At 56.0% G+C, this 26,712-nt stretch overlaps 1 protein-coding gene across 1 annotated transcript; it reads right to left on the minus strand.

Moving 5' to 3' along the window:
- Window positions 1–913: 913 nt before the first annotated feature.
- On the minus strand, window positions 914–26,179 carry ADGRE3 (adhesion G protein-coupled receptor E3). The gene is made up of 20 exons (XM_073319227.1): window positions 26,127–26,179; window positions 21,867–21,923; window positions 20,461–20,598; window positions 19,639–19,794; window positions 16,562–16,717; window positions 13,796–13,930; window positions 11,154–11,285; window positions 9,911–9,987; window positions 8,129–8,233; window positions 7,237–7,414; window positions 6,609–6,728; window positions 5,604–5,806; window positions 4,773–4,943; window positions 4,374–4,604; window positions 3,647–3,882; window positions 2,961–3,027; window positions 2,106–2,197; window positions 1,669–1,837; window positions 1,445–1,552; window positions 914–919 (listed from the first exon to the last, which is right to left on the minus strand). Exons 1-20 carry the CDS (start codon window positions 26,155–26,157, stop codon window positions 914–916), a joined length of 2,568 nt encoding a protein of 855 aa, XP_073175328.1. The 5' UTR covers window positions 26,158–26,179.
- Window positions 26,180–26,712: the final 533 nt, after the last annotated feature.

The following is a 26,712-nucleotide window of genomic DNA, read 5'->3' on the forward strand; positions in this document are numbered from 1 at the left end:
TGTGTTAGTCTGTATCCACAAAAACAACGAGGAGTCTGGTGAAAACCTTAAAGGCTAACAGATTTATTTGGGCATAAGCTTTCAAGGGTAAAACACCCACCCACTTGCATCTGAAGAAGTGGGTTTTTTACCCAAGAAAACTTATGCCAAATAAATCTGTTTGTCTTTAAGGTGCCACCGAACTCCTTGTTGTTTTTGACTACAGGTAATATCTCACCCTCAAAGATGTTCCAATTAGCTTCTTTCACAGACTAGAATCCTTCCTAGTCTGGGCCCAGTCCTTTCCCCTGGTACAGTCTTTGTTCCATTCAGCAGACACCTCAGGTGGTAAGTTGTGGTTTTCTCATGACTGGCACCCCGTTGTCCTGCTCCACACCCTTTATAGCTTTGGCACAAGGCGGGAATCTTTTGTCTGTCTGGGTCCCCACCCCTCCTTCTAAATGGAAAAGTACCAGGTTTAAGATGGATTCCATTACCAGGTGACATGGTCACATGTCACTGTAAGACCCCTAGTCTCCATTCCCCGTGGGCTGGCCCACACGTACACAGGAAGGCTTTCAAGTAACTAAGGCCATTTACGACTGATTGTTTCTGGAGCACCCTTAATGGCCTCCACTTAACGTTTTTCATCAGTGATACAAGTTTATATCTTATTCCCCTAACTCCAGATATAGAAATAAAACATGCAAACAAATAGGATGAACACACTTAGTAGATTACAAGCTTTCTAAATACACCCTACAAGGGGTATTTAGCGTAAAGCATATTCCAGTTATGTCATATTCATAAGCATATTTCCATAAAGCGTACGGAGTGCAACATCACAGGGGGCTCCAGCTGGTTCTGTTTTGTATTGGAACTGCTAGGTATTGAACCCGGCCCTGGTTGTTGCCGCCTCCACCTGGCAGAAGGGTTACTCCTGGCAAGAAAAGCAGGACAATGACAATAGGTTCCAAGGCCACGGAGAGTGGAATGTGCAAACTGGCGGGTTGTCTCTGGGAGGCGACACACAAAGCCCCTGGATCCTGACCCACAGGGATAATGGAGCCAAGGGAAATTCTTCACGGTGCTGACTGCTCATTGGGGATGGTTCGTCTGCACTGATAAGGTTTCAGTCCCAGGGACAATCTGATATATTCAGATCATTACATTGCAAGAGCCAATGCCTGCCTCGTCCACAGTGAGCGACCCCTGGAGCTCTCAGGAGAGCCACGGGAAGGAAATGCGGAGGGGCCAGGACAGGGCATTCTGTTCTGGTGCCTAAGACATCTAGGATACTCCTCGATAGTGACCGACTCACTTACACTTCCAGTGACTTTCCCAGCTGGCTCATAACCAATCCTGAGTCATTCGGGGGGCAAAGCACCTTTACGGCAGGAATGAGACCCAGCTAGAGATGACTGTTTCACAGGCTGGTATTGGAATAGAGCAGAGGACCTCTTACCGTCTTGGTGCTGGTGGTGGGGACAGCAGACATGGATAGATCGGACGTCTGAGATTTCGTGCTGGACGTTCGGAAGCCCTTGATCCATCTCCTGTACTCCTCTCTCACCTGGAGAGTGAGGGACACGGTCACTGCACTATGCAACTAACTCTGAGGAGATCAGACATGGCCACCGCGAGGCCGGTGAAGGCGCTGGGTGGGCGCTGACGGGCCGTGGGCGTTACCTGCCGATTGAGGAGACAGTGCACCAGGAAGATGAAGGGTCCCTGCAGGCTGCTGACGATGGTGAATAAATACGCCATGACCGTGCCTGCTGGTCCTACTTGGAGGAGACCAAGGCTCCATGTGCAGCCCAGAATGAAGAGCTGGGCAATGGCTTTAAAGGTCAGTAACCTGGATAAAGGCAGATGGAGAGATCCCGTTACAATAACCCTATGGAGAGCAATTGCATCAGGAGGATCTGGACAGAGTCGGGTGGAACTACCAGCCCCAGCTTTCCTATGTGGAACAGAGTTACTGTCAAAGCAAACACTGTGGGAATTTGTTCCCATGGATCCTAGATATGCTGTTCCCATCCTGCAATCCCTCCCTCCCTCCCAGTGCCAAGGACCCTCCAAACCAAGACATCTGACCCTCCAGGATTGTTTCGATGCCTTCTCACCTGTGGTCTCTGATGGTGGACACATCTGCATTGAGGGAGGAGAGTCTGTTTCTCAGGATCCACAGGGTAAGGGCAAAGAATGTTATATTTATCTGTGGGAACAGTGGGAAATATTTCCTGTAAAACATCCCATCTGGGGCTGGTGACCCCAGCTGAGGCAGAGAACTAACCCAGGGGACCGAGCCTAACATTGCAGAAATGGGGACTGCTCATTCCCTCCTGTGGGAATCATCCCCTCTCCTGGCAGCTCTCAGTCCCTCCCCATGCGTGGAGCTGACAGCACAGCCAGGGCTGAGATGGATCAATGGGATCTCAGAGGCCAGATGCTGCTCAGAGTTCAATATGGAGCCTCTCCAGTGGAGTCAGGAGTTATTTTGGGTTTACACTGGTGTAACTGAGAGCAGGATCTGGCTCAGAGACTCCAGATCCTGCCTCGAGAATACTTCCTGCCATTTTCAGGCTGTAACAAATTCCCCTCCCCGCAACTTCCCCAGGGGTTATGGGGGAATATGTTGGGACATTTGTTTCCCCCCCTACAACAACCACTGCAGAGTGTAGCCCTCTCCTTTCCTCGTTCCTTAGGTCATTAACTAGACTAGATCACACTCTTGCTGTCTTCACTTGGCAAAACTCCTACTGACTTCCATGGGAGCTGTGCCCGAATAAAGGCTGTAGGCCTGGGGATACAGCTCAGGGACTAATCCCGGGACTAACCACAGCAGATGAGCCAGGCGGGACCTAACTGGGTCTTTCCTTGTGTTTTATGGGCCACATTCTACTACCTGCTTCACTGAAATCAATGGGGTCACAGAGGTGAGAGGAGAATGGGGCCCTGTGGTTCTGTGAGGTACCCACCAGGATTATGGCACAGACTGGACCCAGGAAGCTCCAATGAAAGCCTCTGTCCTGGCTGAGCCAGCAGCTGCAGGCAGGGAGGAAGAAGAAGGTGACTTTAACGGGATTACTACCCTTTTTCAGCACCGGGGTACAGAGGGGGTGTCACAGGGCAGCTGGCTCTGAAAAGCGAGATGGATCTCGGCCTGCCTGTGACATGGCCGACTCTCTTGCGGGCAGCAGGCTAATGACCATCCCCATCTACCTCAGGAAGTGGAGCTACCCTGAAAACACGAGATGAGGATCTAGATTGGGGTGTCGAGAACACGCCACACCCTGTTTTAGTGGAGTCGCTCACTTTAGAGAGGGGACCCTCAGGGATTGCACACAGTAAGAAGGTGTGTTTGTTTCCTACCCACCAGCCCCACAAACCCAGCCTGGGACCTGGGAGTCAAGCTGGGATCTTTCTGACTTGTTCTTCCGCATCATCAGTGGGGCGAGGAGTGTAGATGTCTGACAGGTGGGCAACTCAACTACAGCACTCGGGGCAGCCTAGTGTCCCTGGGGATGGGGAGGGTCCCAGGGGGACAGTCAGCTGCCAGGCAGGGTGAGCAGGGAAATCTCGGTTCAAGTCAGACCTGGAGTGAGCCGGACAACCGCATGGAAGCCACATCCCAGCTCCCCTTCGGGATGGGCTCTGCACGTACTATTTGGCAGTTCTGTAGCCTCCAGGATTCACCGCTGCAGAAATAGCCACCACCAGGGCTGGGACTCCGTAGCCGAACGGGTACGTGAATCTCTTCTTGAACCGGCTGGCGCTGGTGTAGTTCACGACCTGCAGGTTCCGGACGGTGAGGAAGAGGTGCAGCCCCTCCAGGAACATCCAGGTGAAGCAGGCCAGGAAGAGGTAGTGTAGGAAGCCAGCTATGACAGCACACGCCACCTGGGGAAGACAGAGAGCCCAGCGACACTGCAGTGGGGAAGGGAAATGCTGAGTATGGGGAAGACCTGCGCGGGGGGGGGTTACACCGGGATTCTTGTTAGCACAGTTCTTCAGTTACAGTGCTCCGTGACCCAGAGACGGCAGGTTCCTTGGTCTATGGAGGGTCCTGCGGGTGCACATTGCTGGTGCAGGAAGGGAGCAGAGATTAGTGGTTAGAGCAGGGGATCAGGGCTCAGGGGATCCAGGTTCTGCTCCCAGCCCTGCCACAGAGTCCCTGGGTGACCATGGGAAGTCACGTAGGAGAGGAATCGAGGCAAAGGGACACTCTGATATACGGATAGAACTGGCTGAACTCCAGAGACTGGGGACACTCAGACCACTGTGCCCAGTGTGAAGGGACAAAACAGGGTGGAAACACCCCCCTGGGAATCCCCCCTGTGTCCTGCACAGCCCAGAATCCAAGGAGCATAAAGGGGTTGAAAGCCACACACCCCAGCTCTGCAGCGAGTGGAGGAATCAGGCCGCACCCGACTGCCGGTGCGGGTCACCGCGGTGAGGAAGAGCAGGTCGGCCAGGAAGAGGCAGAGGCAGAGCTGCAGGTGGAGGCAGGTGCTGACGTTGCGGATGGAGCGGCAAAGGAGGAAGGTGAGGATGGCGAGGAGGAGGCACAGCAGAGAGAGGGCCAGTCCCACGTAGGTGACGAGGGTCAGTGGGTCGCTCTCCTGTAACACAGCAAAGGGAGACTCACCAGTGACCCCAGCCCAGCCCCCTGGGCTCCGACTCAGCCTTTCCCCCAGCAAAGCCTCCAGTCGCTCCAGGGAGAGCTTTGCCCATGGCTGAGCGCGGAGCTCAGGCTCCAGCCCTGTGATCCGAGTCTCACGGTGAGATACCGTCACTGTGGTGGGAGCCATTAGGACGGCGAAGCTGGAGAGATGGTCACAGCGGCAGGTGGTGTGAGTGCTGTTCGTGTGCACGGCGGTGCAGCCGTCCGGAGACCAGCTGCCGCTCTCGGCCACTACTTTCCAGTAGACGCAGAGAGCCTCTTCCTCCTGATTTTTGTCCTGGAAACACAACAGAATCATCCTCGTCCTCACGGGACCACAGAACATCGTTTGTGTTATCACATGTCTACAGCAAACCCGAGGCCACCTACAGCTCCACGGCTCTCCCCACGCAGCCCCAGCACCCACTGGGGCCATACCAGTGACAGCCGAGAGAGAGCACAGATTCTGCTGCTCCAAACGCACAGGCCCTGCTGTTGGAGCGAACGGGAAATAAATCCTTGCCAGCCGTTAGCACTAAACGAAACGTGGCCATTGGCCGAGGATTTCTAACTGCAGCCAGCAGGGGGCAGTGCGGTGCGCACACAAACACATATGCACCCTAACCACTGCATCACCGCATCACAGTGTTTCATGCTGATTTCCTGAACTCCACTATCTGTAGAAAGCGGCTGGCCAGTTATTCCGGCTCAGGGGTGAGCTAAGTGGAGCTGTTACCCTAGAGCACTTTGCACGGCCGTGTGTCGTGGTGCGACCCCTATTCTCCTTCTCTAGTCAAACAGCCCCATCGCGTCCGGATTAAGGAGGCCTCTGCTTCTTAGGACCATCGGGAGCCAGAAAGGCAGCACAGTCCAAATGCCGGACAGGAGATTGTGCCTTGTATATGCCCCTCTAGAGGCCCAGATATGGAGTAAAGCGAGGGGATCTTCCTCCACGCACCTGGCTGTGGCGCAGGGTGAAGTTTGCGGGTCTGGAGAGGTTAATGGGTCTCCCGTCTCCGACGGCCCCGCTCACCACCCTGGAGTTGAGATGACTCTTCTCCAGCTTCCCACAAGCCGGTAGATTTCCCTCGCTGAGATGTCTCGCACTGATGATGGAGTCCAGGGTGGAGTAGGAAATAAAAGCAGCAGCCCCCAAACCTGCTGGGAGAGGAGATGATCCCTCGTTAGGGAGCTGGAGACGTTATGGCGAAGAATGAGCCGGCCAGGTGCCCAGGGCTCACAGTGAGTCTGTGGCAGATCTGGGAATGGAACCCAGGATCCTGGCCACAACTCAAGATTTACCCACTGGACCGTGCTACCTCCTCCCTCGGGGCCTCCAGGAGCACATCCGGCTGGAAACATCTAGCTGCAGGATGCAGAGATGAAGATAAGAAAAGGAGTACTTAAGGTGCCACAAGTACTCCTTTTCTTTTTGCGAATACAGACTAACACGGCTGTTACTCTGAAACCTGAGATGAAGATAGTTTTTCTCAGTGAGAGCAGGAGAGGGGCTGGCCAGGGATGAGGTTCCCCTGGTGCTGGATCATTCAGGGCCCTGAATATGGCTGCTGAGGGTAGGGGTACACATTACCCTAGTTCCCCATATCTCCATTTGGGAGTCTAGCTAGACTAGGGCATCCCTGCCCTTTCCATTCGCTGGGCCCACTTCATACCAGAGCCCCTCTCATGAGCTGTCTCCCCTCTGTGCCCCCAACTGCTCACTGCTTGGGGCTCAAGCTGTGGGACGGCCAGGAAGGAAGGTGTCAGCTCCATGGGCCACAGCCTGAGAACCACTGGTCAGTCAGCAAGGAGAACTCCAGGGCTGGAGACAGAGGCCAGGGCCTGGCCTGGGGATCCATGGGGAGGGAGGGAGGAACGGGGGAACCCAGACTGGGGTTCATTGCCCGGGAACTGCTCTGTGCCGTGGTTTGGGCCGTGGGTGTCGCCATCCCCAGGATGGTACCGTGTGTGGCTGCCCCGGTGACTGTATCACAGTGCACTCCCATCGTGTCGTTGTGAGCTCTCAGCGTGAAGACCTCGCTGTCCCGGCTGCAGTCCCCAGTGACGAGCCGCGTCTGGATAGCTGTGGGGGGTGGGGGTGAGGAATGACAGAGCCCCTCGCTGTGAAACCCCTTCACTGGGAATCTGTCCATTCTCGGCCAGACCCTCCCCCCTCCCCCTCCACTTGGAGCTGGGGGGCTTCAGGGCTCTTCCGCACTGTGGGAGGGGGAAGTTTGGAGCCCCCCCCGTGAGTTCCATTGATCACCCCCCCATATCCCCTCCCCCCATTCTGGCTGTGTCTCCCGGGGGAGTAGTGGGGGTGGAGGCAGGTGCCTGGCTCAGCGTGGCGGCCCCTCGTGGTGGAATGCCAAATATTACATTTCAACCCTTCTCGGGCATTGCTGTTACTGGGGGGGCTGGGTTCTATTTCCTGGTGCAGGGGAAGTGCTGTTCTCTGTCTGTACTGACCTCAGGCTCACATCCACAGCGGTATACAGGCGCTAACTTCCAGTGGATTTGGGGCACAGTGTACAACCCCGTGTCTCTCAGCAGCCAGCAGGTGGCGCTGAGAGCCACACGTCCCCCCTCACCCAGAGACTCTGTCGTCACGTTCTGTGTTGTCCTCTCCGGGGACTGGAGCGTAGCGGCCAGTGCGGCCAGTTCCACGCTCTGCAGCAGGACCGTCACGGCCCACCCCACCTCCTGCTTGTCTCTGACCTCCCAGAGGGAGGTGCTGTTCAGGAGGGAGTTGAAAGAGCGAGTCGCGTCCTGGGGACAGGAAAGGAAAAGCCCTGGGAGTGAGGAGTCCGGGGTATTTATGTATTCCCAAGGGACATCGGGCATCACAGCCTCTCCCAGTTTCGGGGGCTGCAGTACTCTCAGAAGGGGAGCCCTTTACAAAGGGGGTTCACTGAGGCTGACTTGGGGCCCCACTGGGACCTGAAGCCAACTGGGGCTAGAACCCTTTGTCGTTCCTTCTTCGCTCCTGCTCCCCCATCCCTCCATTACAGATGCCAGGGAACAACATTGTCACAAGCCGATGGCTTCCTAGGCTGTCTCTGTGCTGCATCCAGCAGCTGCTCAGAAATGTCTGGCAGGGCAGGGATAGAGCCCAGATCCTGCTGCCTGAAAAACTCAGGTCATGACAGATGAGCTGAAGGAGGATCCCCATTAAGCGTTAGCAGTATAGCACCTCTGATCAACAACAACAGGTCTGAACACTAGAGGGCGCATGTGGGTGGACAAACACAAACGTGCTCTCACCCCCCTGGAGGGCATGTGCACGCAGACACAGACAAACACCACTAGAGGGTGCACCCCCCGCCCCACAGCAGTGGAGGGCACAGGTCTTTTCTGAAGAGGATCTACATGTCTCCCCGCCCCCCAGTGAGACTCCTAACCCGGCACAGCAGCTCGCAGGGCTCTGGGGCACACTCAGGGGCACTAGCCCGCAGAGCACATTCAAGGGACGGAGCCTCTCACCTCCAGTGATAACGTCGCACTCCCGTCTCCACACGTGGACGTCAGAATCTCTAAGGTCGAATTAAAGAAATTGCAACAACTGCTGTTTCCGCTGCTCCGCTTTACCTGCAGAGAGACCCAGGGCAGGGGTGAGCTCTCCAGGGGCTGAAAGGCGACCGACGTTGGTGTTTGCCTTATGCAGGGGTCTGATCCTGACACCCCTCATTGAGTGAATAAAGCTTTTATATCAGACGTGTCCAGGACATATACGATGGTGCTGTTGCTACAGTAAGAGGTTCATGTGGAGAAAGGGAACAATTTCTAGTAACAGCTGGAATACATCAAGACTTGGGACTAAGCTCCTTTTTGTTCACGTCGGTGCTGGATGCATTGACAGAAAGCAGCCAGAGAGTCGTCTCCTGGGACGTGCCAATTGCAGGTGATGTAGTGCTCGTGTGGGAGAGGAAAGAGGAAGTGAAAGATGATGCAGAGAGACATGGAGGCGCATATTGGAAAGAAACGGCATGAAAATCAGTAGAAGAAATCCGAGTATATGGTCTGTAGATTCAGTGCTCTCTGCAGGAAGACAATGGGTGTGTAAGTCTGGGGACCAGCCACTAGGAAAGCTACAGAAGTTTTAAAAGGTCCGATATCAATTTGCAAACCCCTAGAAGATAATAAGGTGATAAGTAACAGTCAACATGGATTTGTCAAGAACAAATCTTGTCAAATCAACCTGATAGCTTTTTTTGGCAGGGTAACAAGCCTTGTGGATAGGGGGGAAGTGGTAGACATGGTATATCTTGACTTTAGTAAGGCTTTTGACACTGTCTCACGGGACCTCATAAACAAACTAGGGAAAGACAACCTATATGGAGTCACTCTAAGGTAGATGCATAACTAGTTGGAAAACTGTTCCCAGAGAAAAGAACAGGAGAAATTGTGGCACCTTAGAGATGAACAAATTTATCTGAGCATAAGCTTTTGGGAGTTACAGCTCACTTCATCCGATGAAGTGAGCTATAGCTCACGAAAGCTTATGCTCAAATAAATTTGTTCATCACTAAGGTGCCACAAGTCCTCCCTTTCTTTTTGCGGATACAGACTAACACGGCTGCTACTCTGAAACCTGTTCCCAAAGAGGAGTTATCAGTGGTTCACAGTCAAGCTGGAAGGGCATATTGAGTGGGATCAGTTCTGGGTCCGGTTCTGTTCAATATCTTCATCGATGATTTAGATAATGGCATACAGAGTACACTTATAAAGTCTGTGGATATTACCACGCTGGGAGGGCTACAAGTGCTTTGGAGGATAGGATTAAAATTCAAAATGATCTGGACAAACTGGAGAAATGGTCTGAAGTAAATAGGATGAAATTCTAGAAGGACAAATGCAAAGTATTCCATTTAGGAAGGAACAATCAGTTGCATACATACAAAATGGGAAATGACTGCTTAGGAAGGAGTACTGCGGAAAGGGATCTGGAGGTCATAATGGATCAGAAGCTAAATATGAGTCAACAGGGTAACGCTGTTGCAAAAAAAGCGAACCTGATTCTGGGATGTATTAGCAGGAGCGTTGTAAGCAAGACACGAGCAGTAATTCTTCCGCTCTGCTAGTGGGATGAGGAGGATCGAGTCCCAGCGATGAAAGGAACAAACACAGCATTGCCCTGATCTTGGATGGGGTTTACAGGGGTCACCGTAATACCAAGAGCAAAGGGTTTTGTCTGGGAGTTTCCATATTGGTGGTACAAAACACAGGGCAAAATCCCCAACAAATGAATGATGGGTTGAAATGTACCTGCAGAGAGAAATTCCTGCATGTCTCTTTGATTCCCTCGAACTCAGCACTGGAGTTCATGCTGGGGACTTGGAGTTCTGGGTAGAGAGGAGCAGACGTTAGAGCTTTCATATCAGATTTTCATGTCAACTCACTCCTGCCTGGGGGAAAATCCCCTTCTCTTCCCAGCCCCGATGGCTGCTCTCTGTCCACATGCCAGTCCCGCACTGCCAATAGTTTAACATGCAGCTCCCTCCCTTCGTCCCCGTCTCACAATGTCTCTCTCTACGTTCCATTTACACTCTGCTTTGGCTGTCCCTCCTGCTCCTGTCTCTGGGACTTCTTGACGTGTTTCCATCGACTCTGCAGAGAGACCTGCTGGGTACAGACGCCTCTGCCCGCTGGGGAGAACCCACCTTCACCCATGCCTTAGCCCCGCTGCACTGCTGCCTCGGAGCCGCCCGAGGTAAGCGCCACCTGAGCCCCCTCCCGCACCCAAACTCCCTCCCAGGTCTGCATCCCGCACCCCCTCCGGCACCCCCGCCCCCTGCCCCAGCCCTCTGCCCCCTCCCGGAGCCAACACCTCCTCCCAGACCTTGCACCCCTCACCCCCACCTGCAACCCCAGCCCTCTGCCCCAGCCCTGAGCCCCCCGCCCCCTGGAGCCCACATCCCCTCCCAGAGCCTGCACCCCACACCCGCACCTGCACCCCAGCCCCCTTCCCCAGGCTCAGCCCAGAGCCTGCACCCCCTCTCGCACCCCAACCCCCTGTCCCAGCCCGGTGAAAGTGAGTGAGGGTGGGAGAGAGCGAGCGAGGGAGCGAGAGGGATGGAGTGAGTGGGGCGGGGCCTCGGAGAAGGGGCGGGGAAGGGAGTTTGGGTTTGTGTGATTAGACAGTTGGCAACCCTAGGGAAGAGACACCCGGCCCCTGGCAGCCCTGCTCACCCCCTCCCCGGCCAGGCCCCTGCTCCGCGCCCAGAGCCAGACATGGCCATGCTGGTGGCTGTGGCTCTGAGACAACCGGAAAGACCCCAGTGGACGGACAGGCTGGGCTGGGGGGAGGTGAGGGCCTGGAGGCTGAGCCCTCCCCTGCTAGGGCTGAGACCCAGAGGGACCCTGTCGGTGGGGAGCAGGGGGGCTGGTGCCCCATCCCAGACCGGTTCCCAGCTTGCTGACCCCTCGGGCAAGATCTCAGCCTGTGTAACCCCAGGCCCTGCCCAGCCCCCCGAGGTGCCCCCTCCATGTCGCCAGCGGCAGGACCCACCTTGGCACAGGGTCGTGTTCCTGTTGGAGGGGACGTAGCCGGCCCGGCACTCACACCGGTAGCTCCCATTAGTGTTGATACACGTGGCGTTGGGGCCGCAGATATCTGGGGTCTTGCGGCACTCGTCGATGTCTGAGAGGGGAAAGCGGGGGGTGTCATACACAGCACGGCTGGGGGCGCGCTGGGGGCGAATGACCACGGAGGCACCCCCCCACCGATTGCAGGGGGCGAGGTCTGTCGGTCAGTCTGTCCACTCCATCTAACCCCCCCCTTCTATTCTCCTTTCTTCCCTGCTATTTGCAGGGCCCCAATCCCTGCGGCGCAACCCCTCCCTCACCCCCAGACCGGGGGGTCCAACCTTTGCCAGACTCCCCTTCTCTCTCTTTCCCGTGACAGCATTTTGCTATTTCCCGCTATGCCTCTTCCCCTGGGTCGTTATTTGCAGAAAGGCAGCACCCAGAGTGCTTCACACACACTGCCATAAAGAGCTTCTAGTCTAAATAGACAAGAAGTGGGAGAGAAAACTGAGGCACAGAATTGCCCAAGGACACCTAGCAGTAACAGAGCTGGAACTAGAACCCAAGTCTCCCGAGTCCCAGTCTCATACCCTACCCACTAGATCTGTCTCTTTCAGCTTGTTTCCTCCATAGAAGGCCAAGAATGTGTCTCCCCTGCCTTGCCATGCAGATTTTACCCTCTGCCCGCCACTCCTCCTCCCCCCGAGAGGAGCTGTGTGTCTCCTGGCTCACGGCTGGGAGTGCATCAGGGCTGGAAAAAATCCCTTGTTCCTTTGGCAGGAAACTCAACTTTTGCTCCATTGTTAAACCTCTTGGAAGGCAACAGGCCTACGCCATGTCTGTGAGGGGGCTTGTATGTGCCAGCCTCTAGTGACGGCCGCTGAGCCCTGGAACAAGGAGAGAGCAAGTTTGTCCTGCTCTAGTGGCTGGTTCGCATAAGTAGTGTGAGGGGGCAAGGCCAGATGGCTATAGAAAAGTAGTGGGAGATAGATATGTTAGCTCCAGGCTAAACAAATATCTGGTACCAGGATAGTGAAATGGCAGCTGCTCCAGGTCAATTAAGACACCTGGGTCCAATTAAGAACTTTCCAGAAGGCAGGGAGAATGCTAGGTTGATTGGGACACCTGAAGCCAATCAGGGGCTGGCTGAAACTAGTTAAAAGCCTCCCAGTTAGTCAGGTGGGGGTGCATGTCAGGAGCTGTGGGAGAAAGTTGTGCTGTTGGAAAGGCTGAGTAGTACACACCATATCAGGCACAAGGAAGGAGGCCCGGAGGTAAGGGTGAAGTGGAGCTTGAGGAAGTGAGGGCTGCTGTTGGGAAGTAGCCCAGGGAATTGTACGTGTCATGTTTGTAAAAGGTCAGCTACCATAGCTGATACTATTAGGGTCCCTGGGCTGGAGCCTGGAGTAGAGGGTGGGCCCGGTCTCCCCCCCCACACCTTTGCCCCCTGATTAATCACTGAGACTGGGAGACAACAGAGACCGTGCAAGGAAGGATAACTTCTCCTCACCTCCCTTGCTGGCTTATGATGAAAATGGCTCAGTAGACTGTGACCCTTGTCTCTAGAGAGAGAAGGGTTACGTGGAGGGTCACGGTGAGCCTCTGAGGCTAGTGAAATCCACCAGGAAATGTGGGACCCACGGAGGCAAGGACAGAGCTCTATCACGGTAGATAACAACCTGCTACAACGACTAGCTAATGGAGTTACTCCCTTAGCTCCAGCAGCTGCGCTGTGTGCTTTCAACAGACAAGTCCTGGGTTTGATTCCTGCTAATGACTCAAGCTGGTTCCTTGGTGATGCCAGCTCCTTCCCCAGCCTTAGCAGCTGCTGAGGGTTAGGTTAATGGGGTTCCAGAAATTAATGGGCTTTCTGAGCCCAAGCTCTATTGAAGGTTGTCCAACATAGAGTCCTCGGCTCCGTCTCAGCCCAGTTTGCTTTGCAAAGACCTGACCTTCCCCTCTTCAAAGTTCTGCTATGAAAGGGCATCTTGGGCTCTGATTGCAGCTGCAGGTTTGGGGGGATGTTGCAGCTTCTAATGATGTCCCCAATGCCTTCCGCTCGAGCCTCGGTGGAATTAAGCAGCATGGCAAGAGACATGGCGACCTTCAGTCCCTGGGCTCAGTTTCCAATTGTAAGACAGGCTGGGAGTCAGAACAGACACTTTGCCCAGGTGTGGCGCAGAGAAAAAGCGAGACCTCAGGGTAACCTGGTTAGTTTCACCCTCCATGCGTGCGGGTTAGTTTCAGAGGTCCTGGGTAAGCTCAGTGGCCATGCATTAACAGCATCGCCAATGCCAAGCAATCAAGAAAAGCCCCAAACCCTGAGCCAGGCTGTAAAAAGTCACGAGATTGGTTTAAAAAATCACGAGATTTTTTTTTTAAGAAAAAATCCATTTTGGCTTTGTTTTGTTTGACTCTGGTTTGGGAGCTGTCAGTCACCCCAGCGTAACGTTTGGCAGGTTTTCGTCCCCCATGTGGGCCATGCCCTAATTTTGATTTTAGCCAAAAACGGAATCACATGACTCCAGGAGGTGGGGCTTTAGGGCAACACCACGCGTTAGCAACACTGCAGAAAAGCCAGAAACTTCATGCCTTTGCCATGACTGTTTCCAGCTCCCGTTCTACCTGTGCAGATCTTAGAGGTATCCCTCTGATTCTTCCCAAATCCCCAACTGCATTTACACCTGTAACTCCCTGGCATGTTGATGCAGTTCCCATGGGGCTCACAGACTGTGGCGTTTCGCTGGCACTCGTCAATGTCTGCAAGGAGAGAGAAAGCGCTCCTGTACCTTGGCTGCTGGGGGATAATCCAGGCGTCCGAAATGCACCGTGCTCTGGGGAGACGGGGCTGGTTAGAGCCAGGAGTTCAGTTACTGGGTCAGCGAACGGGAGCAAGTTGGCTATTGTCCGGAATGAGCCGCTCCAGCTGGGAAGGGAAAAGCAGCCCCGCCAGGACACATGCCTGCTGCTTGCTAAAGCTATCAAGCGGATCTGGCGATGCCCAGTGCCGCAATATCAGTGCAGATGGCAATGCCTGAATGAGCTGTCCGCCCCTGGAAGGGACAAATGGGGATCTGCTTTGGAGGAAGGGGATAGAGAACAATATGGGGGCTAGTCTAATGCCTTTATCAGTCAATGGGGTGACCCCCTCTGCAACCCATGAGCTGCCCTGGGCACCCCTTTGCACAAAGGACAGTGCAGAACCAGAGGGGGTTCAGGGACAGACAATGAGAATGATCAGGGGCCTGGAAAAGCCCTCTAAAGAGAGAGATTGAAAAGATGGACTGCCAGTTTAGAGTGAACGTAAGCAGGGACTTGCTAAGAGTCTATCCCTGTCAGTCGTGTATAGAGAAGGGAGATGGGGAGCTTCTGTTCTCCCCATCTCATAACACGAGAGCAGGGGCCAGTCAGGGAAGTTAGAAGAGGGGAAATTTGAAACTGAGCCAAGGAAAGGCTGTTTCGCGCCATGTGCGATTAGCCTGTGGAACTCCTCACCACAGGAGTCACTGCGGCCAAGACTTGAGAACGATTCAAGGAGCGACTGGACATTCATACGGATGATAACAGCCGGAGTGATCAGAGTTAAAGGGCACAAATGTTTGGGAAGAGAGAGAACCTCCTGCTGTGGGCTTCAGCCCACCTGAGTATTGGAGACCAGGAAGTGAGGGCAGACTATCCCCCGGCTGCCACTGCTGGGCTCTTCCACTGTCCTCGGCAGCATCTGGCTTTGGCCCCTGGGAGCCGGGATACCAGGCTAGACGGGCCTCAGCTCTGATCCCGTCTGTACTGTGCAAGTACCAGCATTACTTATGTCTCAGCCTGGCCGGCGCCTCCGTTTCGCCTCTTCAGAGGCTGAGCTGCTCCCGGGGCAGACTGAACCCTGGGAGAACCGACCGGCTGCGTCCTGCCCAGTTCTGCCTCCTCGACCCTGCGACCGCTCGCGGGTTCTCCTGAACGCACCACGGCGGCGCCGTGTTTCCAGAGCCCTGCTTTACTCCGGGAACAACGTAGGATCGGGTTCCGCTCCCGAAGGCTTCCAAGAGTCCACGCGGGATGGGAACGGAGCTTCCGGCATCCTTATCCCGCCCGTCCGGGTTCGATCGGGATGTTTATAGCGGGTAGCGCCGCAGCCGGGGCACCATGGTGCCAGGTGCTGTACACACATCCAGCCACAGCCGCTGCTCCAACGCGCTTTCCCCCTGCTCCAACGCTCTGTCTGCTGAAGACGGCGCCGTGCGCTGGGTTCTTGGTGGGGTGGCCAGAGCTCTCCCCTCCCTCAGGCACACGGGTGTCCTGAGGCTTCCAAACTCGCTCCGAGTTGCAGGGAGCTGAGACTGGGTGTCTCCAGGGGCTTCAGTACACGGGGAAATTGACGGTAACAGCTCCTGTGGAATAGCTCCCCATCCGGACACTCTGGTCTGGAATAATCAGTGCACTTCCAAAGAGAACAGCGATCGCGATCGATTCCCCCCGGGGGCAAGCCCTAGGGATTTTCCCCACGGCTCCCGATACCAGCTATCCCCGGACAATCCCCGGGACGCTGGCTGAGATAACTGCGGCACTGACTTCTTCTTGTGCCTCGACCCGCCCCAGGACACTGGCTGGGGTTATCCCCTGCGGGCTGGGGCTGGGCGCAGGAATGGCTGGGCGAGGTCTCTGCCAGGGGAAGCGTTTGAACGAATGGGCTCCTGAGTTCTCCCAGTTCTATGGGCCCGGGGCTCTGTGCCCCCCAAACGGGGGTGTAAAGGGCAGTTCCCATGGGAATGGCCGGCTGGGACTTGGTACAAGCTCTAACTACCGGCTGAATGTCGCAAACGAGGGCTTGGAACCCCCTGCCCCCTTCTCCGGTCAGGACGCCCTTGTTGCCTAAGTGGGCATAATGGCCCCCTTAGGAAACACCCTCCCATCCAGGGGGCTCCCTGTCAGTGTGGAGCTGGAAAAGGCTCTGCTCCCAGCCGTGAGGGAGGGGGCAGATTGGGGGTGTGGCCGGGGTGCCCTGGGCTGGGGCTATTCCCTGCTCCCCAGGGCCCATAGAGGCAGAGAGCACTGGGCTGTGTGTGCACCATACACGAGGGCCCTTCCCAGGCTCAGGGGGCTCCAGGAGCCTGGATTCTCTGTGCTGGGGACAGCGAGGGTCCCCACCAGTCTCCCCGGCGCCTCCCCGCAAACCTAGGGGTTTATTCCCAATCCAAAGACCGAGGCAGGGGAGATCCTGGCCCCCAGGAGTTGAGGGTCATGGCTGATCACAGCCCCGGTGAGTGGATCGGGTGCCTTTGCAGCAGCCAGCAGCAGCGTCTGGTGCAGCACCAGGCCTGGAATGAGCGCAGGGGTGTGTGTGGGAGGGTGCAGGGGGACTGAGCAGGGTGCTGTGGGGACCAGGGGAGAGCTCACCCTGGCAGGTGTTCTCCCTCGCGTGTGTGAAGCTGGCTTTCCCAGAGCTGGGCTCGTAGCCATCGGTGCAGCTGCAGGAGTAACTCCCAGGCACGTTGGTGCAGTTTGCGTGGGGTCCGCAGTCTGCCGGGCTCGGGCCCCGACACTCGTCAATATCTGCAGCACAAGAGGGGACGCTCTGTAGGGTCCTGGCAGGGAGACGTTCCCCGTATCACCCCCCCCCCCAACCCTCCGCACTGAGCTGGGTGACGGGACCCAGGCGACCGGGCCCCTGGGAGCTTAACAATCACAGGCCTGATTCCCAGCTATGCTCCGGCGGCACTGGGCTGCTCTGGCAGCGGAATGGCCACTCGAGAAGCCCCCACCCTGCAAAAGGGGCCACCCTAGCTGGTGTGGAGCTGCTGTGGGGGTCCTGCACCCACCTTGCTCCTAGCCCCTGATGTAGGGGCCGAGGCCGGGGTGCCCAGCACTGCAGCTATTGCCTGTCCCCCAGGACCCATGGGGGAGGATCGGGGGTGTGGCTGGGGCACATTGGGCTGTGGCTATTCTCTGCCCCCCAGGACCCATGGGGGAGGATCGGGGGCGTGGCTGGGGCACATTGTGCTGTGGCGATTCTCTGCCCCACAGGACCCATGCGGGAGGATCAGGCGCGTGGGGCACACTGGGCTGTGGCTATTCCCTGCCCCCCAGGACCCATTGGGGAGGATCGGGGGCGTGGCTGGGGCACATTGTGCTGTGGTGATTCTCTGCCCCGCAGGACCCATGCGGGAGGATCGGGCGCGTGGGGCACACTGGGCTGTGGCTATTCTCTCTTCACCAGGGCCCATAGGAGGCAGAGCACATTACACGAGGCCCCTTCCCAGCTCAGGGGGACACTAGCAGCCCAGATGCTGCGTGCGGGGGCCAGCGGGGGTCCCCTCCCCTCTCCCCAGCACATCACCGCAGCACAAGGAGTTTGCTCTGTGGCTCTGTTTATTCCCCATCCAAGCACCGGGCACAGGGGTGAGCCCGGCCCCATGCTCTGCAGGAGCAGGCGAGGGTCACGTGTCATCACAGCCTCGCGGACGGCCTCGGGCCACTGCCAAAGCCAGCATCAGCCCCGATGCGGTGCCAGGCCTGGAACGAGCATTTGTGTGTGCGGGGGGGGGGGGGGGGGGGGGTCTCAGCAGCTGGGGGCCAGGGGAGAGCTCACCTTGGCAGGTGTTCTCCCTCGTGTGCGTGAAGTTGGCTTTCCCAGAGCTGGGCTCGTAGCCATCGGTGCAGCTGCAGGAGTAATTCCCAAGCACGTTGGTGCAGTTTGCGTGGGGTCCGCAGTCTGCCGGGCTCGGGCCCCGACACTCGTCAATATCTGCAGCACAAGAGGGGACGCTCTGTACGGTCCTGGCAGGGAGACGTTCCCCGTATCACCCCCCCCCCCCCAACCCTCTGCACCGAGCTGGGTGACAGGACCCAGGCGACCGGGCCCCTGGGAGCTTAACAATCACAGGCCTGATTCCCAGCTGCGCTCCGGCCGCACTGGGCTGCTCCGGCAGCGGAACGGCCACTTGAGAATCTGGTGTATTGAAAACTGTGTTAGCATCACAAGCTCTCACTTTACATCTGAAAGGGGCTTTCCCGGAGCTTCTTGCATGCTCGGGGGCTCGGGTGACAAGCAGGTGATCTGGGGTTTCCAGCAGTGTGTCTGCCAAAGAGCCAGCCTAGAGCACAGCGGGGTTAGTTGTGCCTGTTTGCCTTCAGGAGCAGCCTGCTTTGTCTCTCTCCGTTTGGGGTCCGCGTGTGCTAGGGTTCTGGATTCTAAGAATAACCCTGTGTTAAGCTGCAGGCTGCCAGGGAGAGGATGTGATGCTGTGTTTCTAACTAGCACAGCTCCGTTCCCCATAGAAACAACCAATCCCTCTTTAAAACCCGACATTCACAGCCTCCATGCCCCGGTAGCAGTGAGTTCCAGAGGCTAATGCTGCCCCGGGTGGAGGAGGAGTATTTCCTTGTATCTGCTTTGAATTTCCCCCTTTTTCAATTCAGTTTAATCCACAGGCCGCCCCCTTGCTCACTAGTCTTTCTAAAGCTCGTGATTTTCTAAGCTAATCTGATTTTCTTTTAATGCCTGGGATTGTCGTCACGAGCTCAGCCGTGCACTTAAGACCCACTGGAGCCGAATTAAGTGCGTAGCTGTGCAGGGATGGAGCTAAGCATGTGTTTGCTGACTCGGGGGCTCAGGGAGCACAGGCAGGGACCAGCACAAAGCGATTTAGCAGCTGGAGGTTCCAGCGTCCCCCGGTGGGACACCAGCATGTGGGTATCCCCTGCCCCGGGACTTGCATTGGTGCATGCACCAGCTTCACCAGTGCAAAGGGGTCTCCGAATCCACTGGACTGCGAGCCCAGAAAGACCTCTCGGTCTGTGCCCTGGGCAAACTCCCAGCCCTAGGGGAGCGACGCGGAGCTGGCCAGCGTGAGTGTCCCTGAGTGCGGAGCTGGCCAGCCTGTGTGTCCCCGAGCCATGCCGCTGGAAGCCAGGGTGTCTCAGGGAAGCCCGGGGCTGGGCTGGCAATGCCAGTCACAGCACATGCCCCCTCACAGCGCTGCCCACGCAGGGAACTTGGGGTCCCTCGAACTAGCAGCTGCACCCCCTAGAGGCCAGAGGAGAGCATGGCTGCCTGCCCCCAGCAGAAGCTCAAGCAATAGGGGACCAGGGGCGAATTCAAGAACGCTTTAGCCCAATTCCCAGAGCTGTTCCAGGGGCCACTTCCCAGGCTCAGCGGGACACTAGCCGCTCAGATGCTGCGTGCCGGGGCCAGCAGGGTCCTCTCCCCAGGGCATCTCTGCAGCATGTGGAGTTTGCTCGTGGGTCTGTTTCTAACCCCGAGGGTTTATTCCCTGTCCAAGTGCTGGGCACAGGGGTGAGCCCGGCCCCATGCTCTGCGGGAGCTGGTGAGGGCCACGTCTCTTCACAGCCTCGCTGACACCCTCGGGCCACTGCCAAAGCCAGCAGCAGCCCCGGTGCAGCACCAGGCCTGGAACGAGCATTTGTGTGTGTGCGGGGGGGTCTCAGCAGGTGGGGGCCAGGGGAGAGCTCACCCTGGCAGGTGTTCTCACTCGCGTGTGTGAAGTTGGCTTTCCCAGAGCGGGGCTCGTAGCCATTGGCGCAGGTGCAGAAGTAAGATCCAGCCGTGTTGTAGCAGTAGGTGTTGCCTCCACAGTCTGCCGGGCTCGGCTCCAGACACTCGTTAATATCTGTAATGCAAGAGGGGACGCTCTGTACAGTCCTGGCAGGGAGACGTTCCCTGTATCATACCTCCGAGCCCCCTGCACTAAGCTGGGTAATGGGACCCAGGAGACCGGGGCCCTGAGCAGTTAGTGATTAAGGCCGTGGTTCTCAGTTACCCATTTCTGCTGCTGGAATGTCGTAAACAGCCCCCTGAGCCTCCTGTCCCAGGTACGGGGGCAGAGGGGCGGGGTTCAGCCCCACAAACACCCAGATCCCCCATGTGAGGGGAGGGTGGGGAGACGTCCCCCTGGGGCTCCAGGCTCCCTGTTGTTTGGGGTTGGGGAATGACAAGCTGCCTCTCCTCTGCCCCCTCCCTCCTTGGATCCCTGCGGGGTGTGGGTGAGAGGGTAGCCAGGGCTGCCCCATTCTGCTCCTCTGGGCAGGGATCCGTGGGGCCCCCACCCTGTGCCCAATTTGCAGGGCCTAAGACTCCTGGCTCCTGCTGCTGCAGCTCTTGCTGCTCACTCTGGAGGCCCCTGGTTCAATCCCCAGGATCCTCGCTCCTGCCCCCACTCATTCCCCAGCCGGGCTGAGCACCCTCCACAGGCCCTGGAGTCAATGGAGTTGGCAGCTCCGGCCCTTAATGCCCTGCTCTGTCCCAGCCCCCCAGGACAACGTGGGAGCCCCGTTACCGTCACAGGTCTCTGTTACGTCGGTGAAGAAGTGATTCTTTCCTGGCCCGTACCCATCCAGGCAGGTGCAGTGGGTGTTGTTCACACACTTGGCATATGGTGGGCAGAGCACATGGTTGTTGCAGTCCTCAGTGGTACCTGCAGGGGCAGGAACAGCTGGGCAGGGTCAGCCAGTGCAGAGCGGCCCCCCCGCCCCCCCCCCACAGTGGGATCGACTCCTTTCACACGCCCCATTTGCTGATTTTCATCCCTGGGCGCCTGGCAAACAGCTCCGACGCCATCCACCGCCTGGCAACAAGCTGCCCTCAGCTGCACAGGAGGCCTTGGCTCCCCGGGGGTGCCCCCGGCACAGACAGGCAGAGCTGCCGGAGCCGGGCGTCGGTTCAAGTGAAACGTTTTCAATCTCACCCAATTTGTTTCCTTTTTGTTGCTGTCGTCGTTACTCTGATTAGCATCAATTTCAAACCCAAACCTCGCTTCGAACCGGAAAACGGGAATTTTTCGTTTTGAAAATTATTTCATCTCTTCCCCCACTGCAATTTTTCCCCCCGAGTAAAACCAAACATTTCTCCCACCAAATTGGCATTTTCTGGCAAAAAATGGCTCCTTGGGAAATTCCTGCCCGGCTCTCCTCTGGATTGACTGAGAGCGGAATCAGGTGCGAGGCTAGTCTGGATCCTGAGCTGCCTCCCATGACCCAGATTGTGATCGGCCTACGGGGGGCGCTCCTGGATCCTTTAGCTGCCCGGTGTTTGGGGGCTCCACTGGGATCCGTCCCTCTGGCCAGCGTGAGGGGAAGGATCCCAATGCAGCTTAGCCAGCTGCAGGGCTTGGGATGGGAGCAGATGGAGCAGGGTGGGTGCAGCACCGGGGAACCCCAGTGGGTCAATGGGAATTTGCCCAAATCCCATTTTGGGATTTGCAGCAGAGCTGGGCTTGGGGCGCAGAGTCCTGATCCCAAACGCCACTCCCAGCTGGGCACATGGATCCCAGGTTTCAATTCAGCCTGATTTCAGGGAGGGGGGCACGTACAAATGGCACTTCTAAAGTCTGAGCCATCAGGGGCTTTGATTTGGGCTGGTCAATAATATGGCCCTTGGCTACAATGGGGATCTGCCCTCACTCCAGCTCCCAGTGTGGAGCCCTGGGCTCCAGTGTCTATTCTCTGCTGGCCACGGGGCTGGGAGGGTGAGGGCTACACAGGGCCCCTTCTCCTATCCCCTGCACGTACCCACCGTGCTCTATAATCCCACCCGAAGACGCCCACGCCAAGGGGCTGCTCCTAGCTCACCAGACCCCTGACTCTGCTCTCCTCCCACAAGGGAAGAGACCGGAGGGGGTGGAGGCCAGAGACCCCGGGCAGCCGGGAGCGCTCGGGAAGGTTAGCCAGGAGGAGTCGGCTTTACCTTGTACGCCATTATTCTGGACCACGGTGCCCCACAGGCACAGGGCGATGCAGAGCCCTGGAAGGCAAAGAGACAGGTTAAGGCACCATGGGCAGATGATAACCACCACTCAGCTGCACCCGCCCCCCCAGCTGCCCCAGTCCTGCCAATCCTGGGCCAAGGGCCAGTCAGTGCCCTGACGATGGTGGAGTTAAAAATGCAGACACCTGGTGCTCTGGGAAATCAGCCCCAGCTGGGATCCCTGTTAATATTTTTAACTGGTTCCAGTTGGGAACTGGACTTTGGGCCAGGGCAACTGGGTCTTTCATATTGTGTAATAGCAACAAAGACCAGGAGCCCCCATTGTCAGGGCCGGATTTATACTTAGGGCGCCCCTAGGTGTAGGGTCTCAGCGGTGTTCCCCGCCCCCCGGCTTGGAGCTCCGGGGGCCCCGCTGCCTGGAGGCGGCCAGGAGCGGCAGGGTACCCCTGCTGCCGGGAAGCTCTTAACTGCCACGGGTGGCAGGGGAACCCCACCACTTTTAACTTTTAGGTGCCCTGCCTCCCAGCACCCCCTTGCCCACTGCCCAGCGCCCCCCACTTGAAAGGGGACTTTCAAAATTCCCAAGGAATTTACGGGATGAGGATGACGGTTGGTCACCTGAGGCCAGGGCAGTAGAGTTCAAACCGATGACCAGAGAGGCGAGAACAGGCACTGTGGGACACCTCCCGGAGGCCAATCGCAGGGCTGTAATCGGCCAGAGTGTCTACACGGGCACCGTGGCGCTGTACCCCTGGCGCAGAAAGCTCTACACCTCTCGTTAGACTTGCCAGTGTAGGCAGGGCCTAAGTTCTTTCCAGCAGACATCCTGGGCAGGGATTCAGTGAAGAATGAAGCCTCATTTACTCACTACCCTGCCTTAAATAGGATTTACAGGCGGTGGGAATCCTTTGTTTCCCAGTTTGATCCCCACCCCCTATTAGTGGAAAAATACTATAGTCCAGTACCAAGTGACATGATCACATGACCCTGCAGGGTCAAGGCAGCATCCCAGGAAGCTTCTCAGGAAGGTGGGAGATTAACATCTTCCAAGTTCTATTGTCCGTCTTCAATGGTCCATTAAGGTTGATTGCCTACTGTCCGGTGGATGTTCCCCAGGTGTAAACCCTCTTGTAATTGTTACGTAGTCAATATCCCTAACTTCAGATTCAGCATTGATACATGCGTACAAATAGGGTAATCATATGCAGTAAATCATAACCTTTCCAATGATACCTTGCATGACTCATCTTGCATAGAACACATCTGTTATGCCATATGGATATCATAACAATATCCTATGAAGAATGCGGGGCGTAGCGTCACATCTGGGTTTTCCCTTCTGTTGGTAAACCGTATGGTCAATTCCTCATCCACACTTTGGTTCATTATGCAGTATGCCCAAGAGACCAAATAACCAATATAGGTCTGTTTTATTCTTAAAAGTCTGTAATAGCTGAGGCTGGGTGACTGTCACAGAGGTCACAGAAGTCACGGATTCTGTAACTTTCCGTGACCTCCATGACTCATGATTTCTGCAGTGGCTAGGGCAGTCTTGGGCCACCGCACACCCCCAACTCCCGAGCAGCAGCAGTAGTTTGGGTGTGGGAGGGGGCTCAGGGTTGGGGCAGGGGGTTGGTGTGCAGGGCGCTGCTTACCTTGGGGCAGGGACTTCACGGAAGCGGCCAGCATGTCCCTGCAGCTCCTAGGCAGAGGGGCCAGGGGACTCTGTGCACTGCCTCTGTCTGCATGCACTGACCCCGCAGCTCCCATTGGCTGCAGTTCCCAGCCAACGGGAGCTGTGGAGCCGGTGCTCATGGGACGGGCAGCATGTGGAGTCCCCCAGCCTTCCCTCCCCCTAGGAGCTGAAGGGACAGCTCCGGCTAGCCCCGCCAACCCTCCCTCTGCCCAGCCTCAGCAGGGGTCCTGGACCATGTGCTACCATCTCCCTCCCTCCCCACCAGAACCTACAACAGCCTCCCGGGCTGCCCCCCCCGGACCCCTGGTTCGCCCCGGGCCACGTCCCTCCAGCACCCATGGTGCCCCCAGGCCACCACCGAAGAGCACCCACAGACCCCCGGCCCAAGTTTTAGTTGGGGGTATATATATAAGTCATGGATGGGCCACAGGCTGCCCGTGACCTGTCCATGACTTTTACTAAAAATACCTGTGACTAAAACATAGCCTTAGTAATATCATATCACCGGAACAGAGGTTCAATACAACTCCAGTTTCCGGGAACCCATCTCCTGCACCAGTGTTGAATTCACCTTACAAAGGCTTGTGTCCAAAGTCACACCCCTAAAGCTGTCCCTTTTATACTCAACCTGTTTACAAGGAAAGAGGTACTGTATGCCTCCTCTGAGGCTAGTCTCAACCTACCATCTTTCTACCTTGTTTTTCTGGTACCATACGGTACCCCTTGGCTCTTTGTTCTGGACTCGGGAATTCCAGGTACCAAGAGCGTGACGCACCTCCTAGGCCTGTCCCGTATATATTGTCCTTATTTTTGGGACATGCCCATGAGAGTAACTCCCTGCCTGTTACTACATATGTGCTGATCCTGACAGGTTTCCTGGCTAATGCGAGATATCATGGGATACTTAGCAAAGGTGAACAAGACTGTAGAAAGACACAGGCCACCATTCCAGGCCATGTAACTGCTGGAAGTGTATATAGAAGAGAATGTTATATGCATTAAGCACATACTATCCATATTAATATATGTAATGTGAATCATACCTATTGATCATGTGATATATTAGCCTGGCATATATGGGTGAACACTTCAGAAATAGATTTAACCACCACCTAAACAATTCAGCTAGTCCTAAGGACCCAGATCCAATGACCCCACCCCACCTTACAGGGCTGATAACGTCTTTGAGAGCTGCCAAGCCTGTGTCAGCTTCATGGCAGAGACACATTCTGTGTGGGACTCTCATGATGGGCACAAACGCGGCACATAGAATCATAGAATATCAGGGTTGGAAGGGACCTCAGGAGGTCATCTAGTCCAACCCCCTGCTCAAAGCAGGACCAATCCCCAATTAAATCATCCCAGCCAGGGCTTTGTCAAGCCTGACCTTAAAAACTTCTAAGGAAGGAGATTCCACCACCTCCCTAGGTAACGCATACAGCCTTATGTTCTGCCAGCCTGGAACTTAACGAATGACACTTGAGTGCTCCCTGGTGGTAGAGAGGGGAACAGGATGATGAGGAGAAATACTTGAGAGAAATAAAAAAATAAGTGTTTTAAAAATGTTATACACAGAAATAAGCAACAGAGAAAGAGCGAGAGAGAGAGAGAGAGAGAGATGGTGTCTCCTGGCGCAGGTCTATGGACCAAACTTTGCTTATTTACCCCACTGTGATTCTGGTGTAAATCCAATGAAGTCAATTCTTTCATTAAGAACTATTATTCCTCTAGTAATATTTCAGAACCCCAGCTCTGTGCCACGACAGAAAGCTGGTTCAACCAGCTACCTGGAAATTCCCCTTGTGTAATGACTCTGTGTTACAACCCCCGGGCACAGTGGGCATTCCCAGAGGTGAGCGGTATGGCCAATGTAGTCCTACCCTCTGGCTATTGCCAGCTGCTGGAATGGTTCCTTGGGACTACAGAGAGTTGAGGATGAATCAGGGAAGGCTTTGGGCTGCTCTGCTTCCAGGGACCAGACTGATCCGCAGTTATCCCCTGGGATTCAGTACCTGTGAAAGTGGTGGAAAGCCATCTGGGACCCCTCCACGCTCTGGTCTCATAGTGAGCCCATCTCAGATGAGTCCATCTCAGCCAGCCCCAGGAATCTGGCCAGGTAAATCTAAGGGTGTTTCAGTGAATCTGAATGGAGTCTCAGTTGGTGTAACATGAGCATTGGAGGGAGCGGAGGAAATTGCACGTTACACTTAGGTGTAAATTCGAGCTCAAGGAGATATACCCGGGCTTCCTCTGACCTAGTTGGCATGCCAAAAATGGAAGCGTGGCCACGCTTGGGCAAGCAACAGGAGAGGCTCCCTGCCCCGACTACGATCCCATCCAAGACCACAGGTACGCACTCAGGCCGGCCAGCCCCTCCTGCCCCCATGGCAACACTTCTATTTCTAGCTAGATGAGAGCTAGGGCGACTATGTCCTCACGAGCTGGAACAGTCACCTTCCAGCCCCACTGCAGACAGACCCGTGGGCCCCTCTGGACTCTCCTAGCCCCACCCGAGTTCAGCCCATGGACTTTGTTCCACTCACCCAATGGATACATGTCACCTCGGGTTCCCATGGTGGCTCAGACGCTGTCAGGGCAGGTCGAGTTCTGAGGATTCTGAGCTTTGCAACCTCCTTATCTTCAAGAACTTAGACAGGAAGCCAAGTCGACTCATGTCCTGTTGCATTATATCTTATCAACCGACAGTACTGCATACATGAGAGCACTGTCTCCTCAGCATGCCCTGCTCTCCTTCCTTCTGCCCGACCACTTCTCCCAGCCCCATAATCATTTACCTTGCTGAGTACCTATGGGGGATACTGACCACGGCGCAGAGGACCTAGCGTCACTTCACACAATCTTCACACAGAAATGTGGAGTTGCAAGGGACCTCAGGAGGTCAAACAATCCAGCCCCATGCGCTGAGGCAGGACCAAGTGCACCTAGAACATCCCGAGCAGGTGTTTGTCCAACCTGTTCTTAAAACCCCCCAATAACAGGGATTCCACAACCTCCCTAGGTCTCCTGTTCCTGTGCTGAACCATCTTTAGAGTTAGAAATTTTTTTCCTAATATCTAATCTAAATCTCCCTTGCTGCTAACTAAGACAATTCCTTCTTGTCCTCCCCTT

The sequence above is a fragment of the Lepidochelys kempii genome, chromosome 20 (assembly GCF_965140285.1).
Source record: "Lepidochelys kempii isolate rLepKem1 chromosome 20, rLepKem1.hap1, whole genome shotgun sequence".
Lineage (NCBI taxonomy): Eukaryota > Metazoa > Chordata > Testudines > Cheloniidae > Lepidochelys > Lepidochelys kempii.

Coding starts and splice junctions, on each gene's coding strand:
- ADGRE3 (XM_073319227.1), bottom strand. CDS start 26,157: ATGGGAACCCGAGGTGACATGTATCCATTGG. Junction 20,599..21,866: donor CCAGAATAATGGCGTACAAG/GTAAAGCCGACT, acceptor CTGCCCCTGCAG/GTACCACTGAGGACTGCAAC. Junction 1,838..2,105: donor TCCACCATCAGAGACCACAG/GTGAGAAGGCAT, acceptor GCCTTTATCCAG/GTTACTGACCTTTAAAGCCA.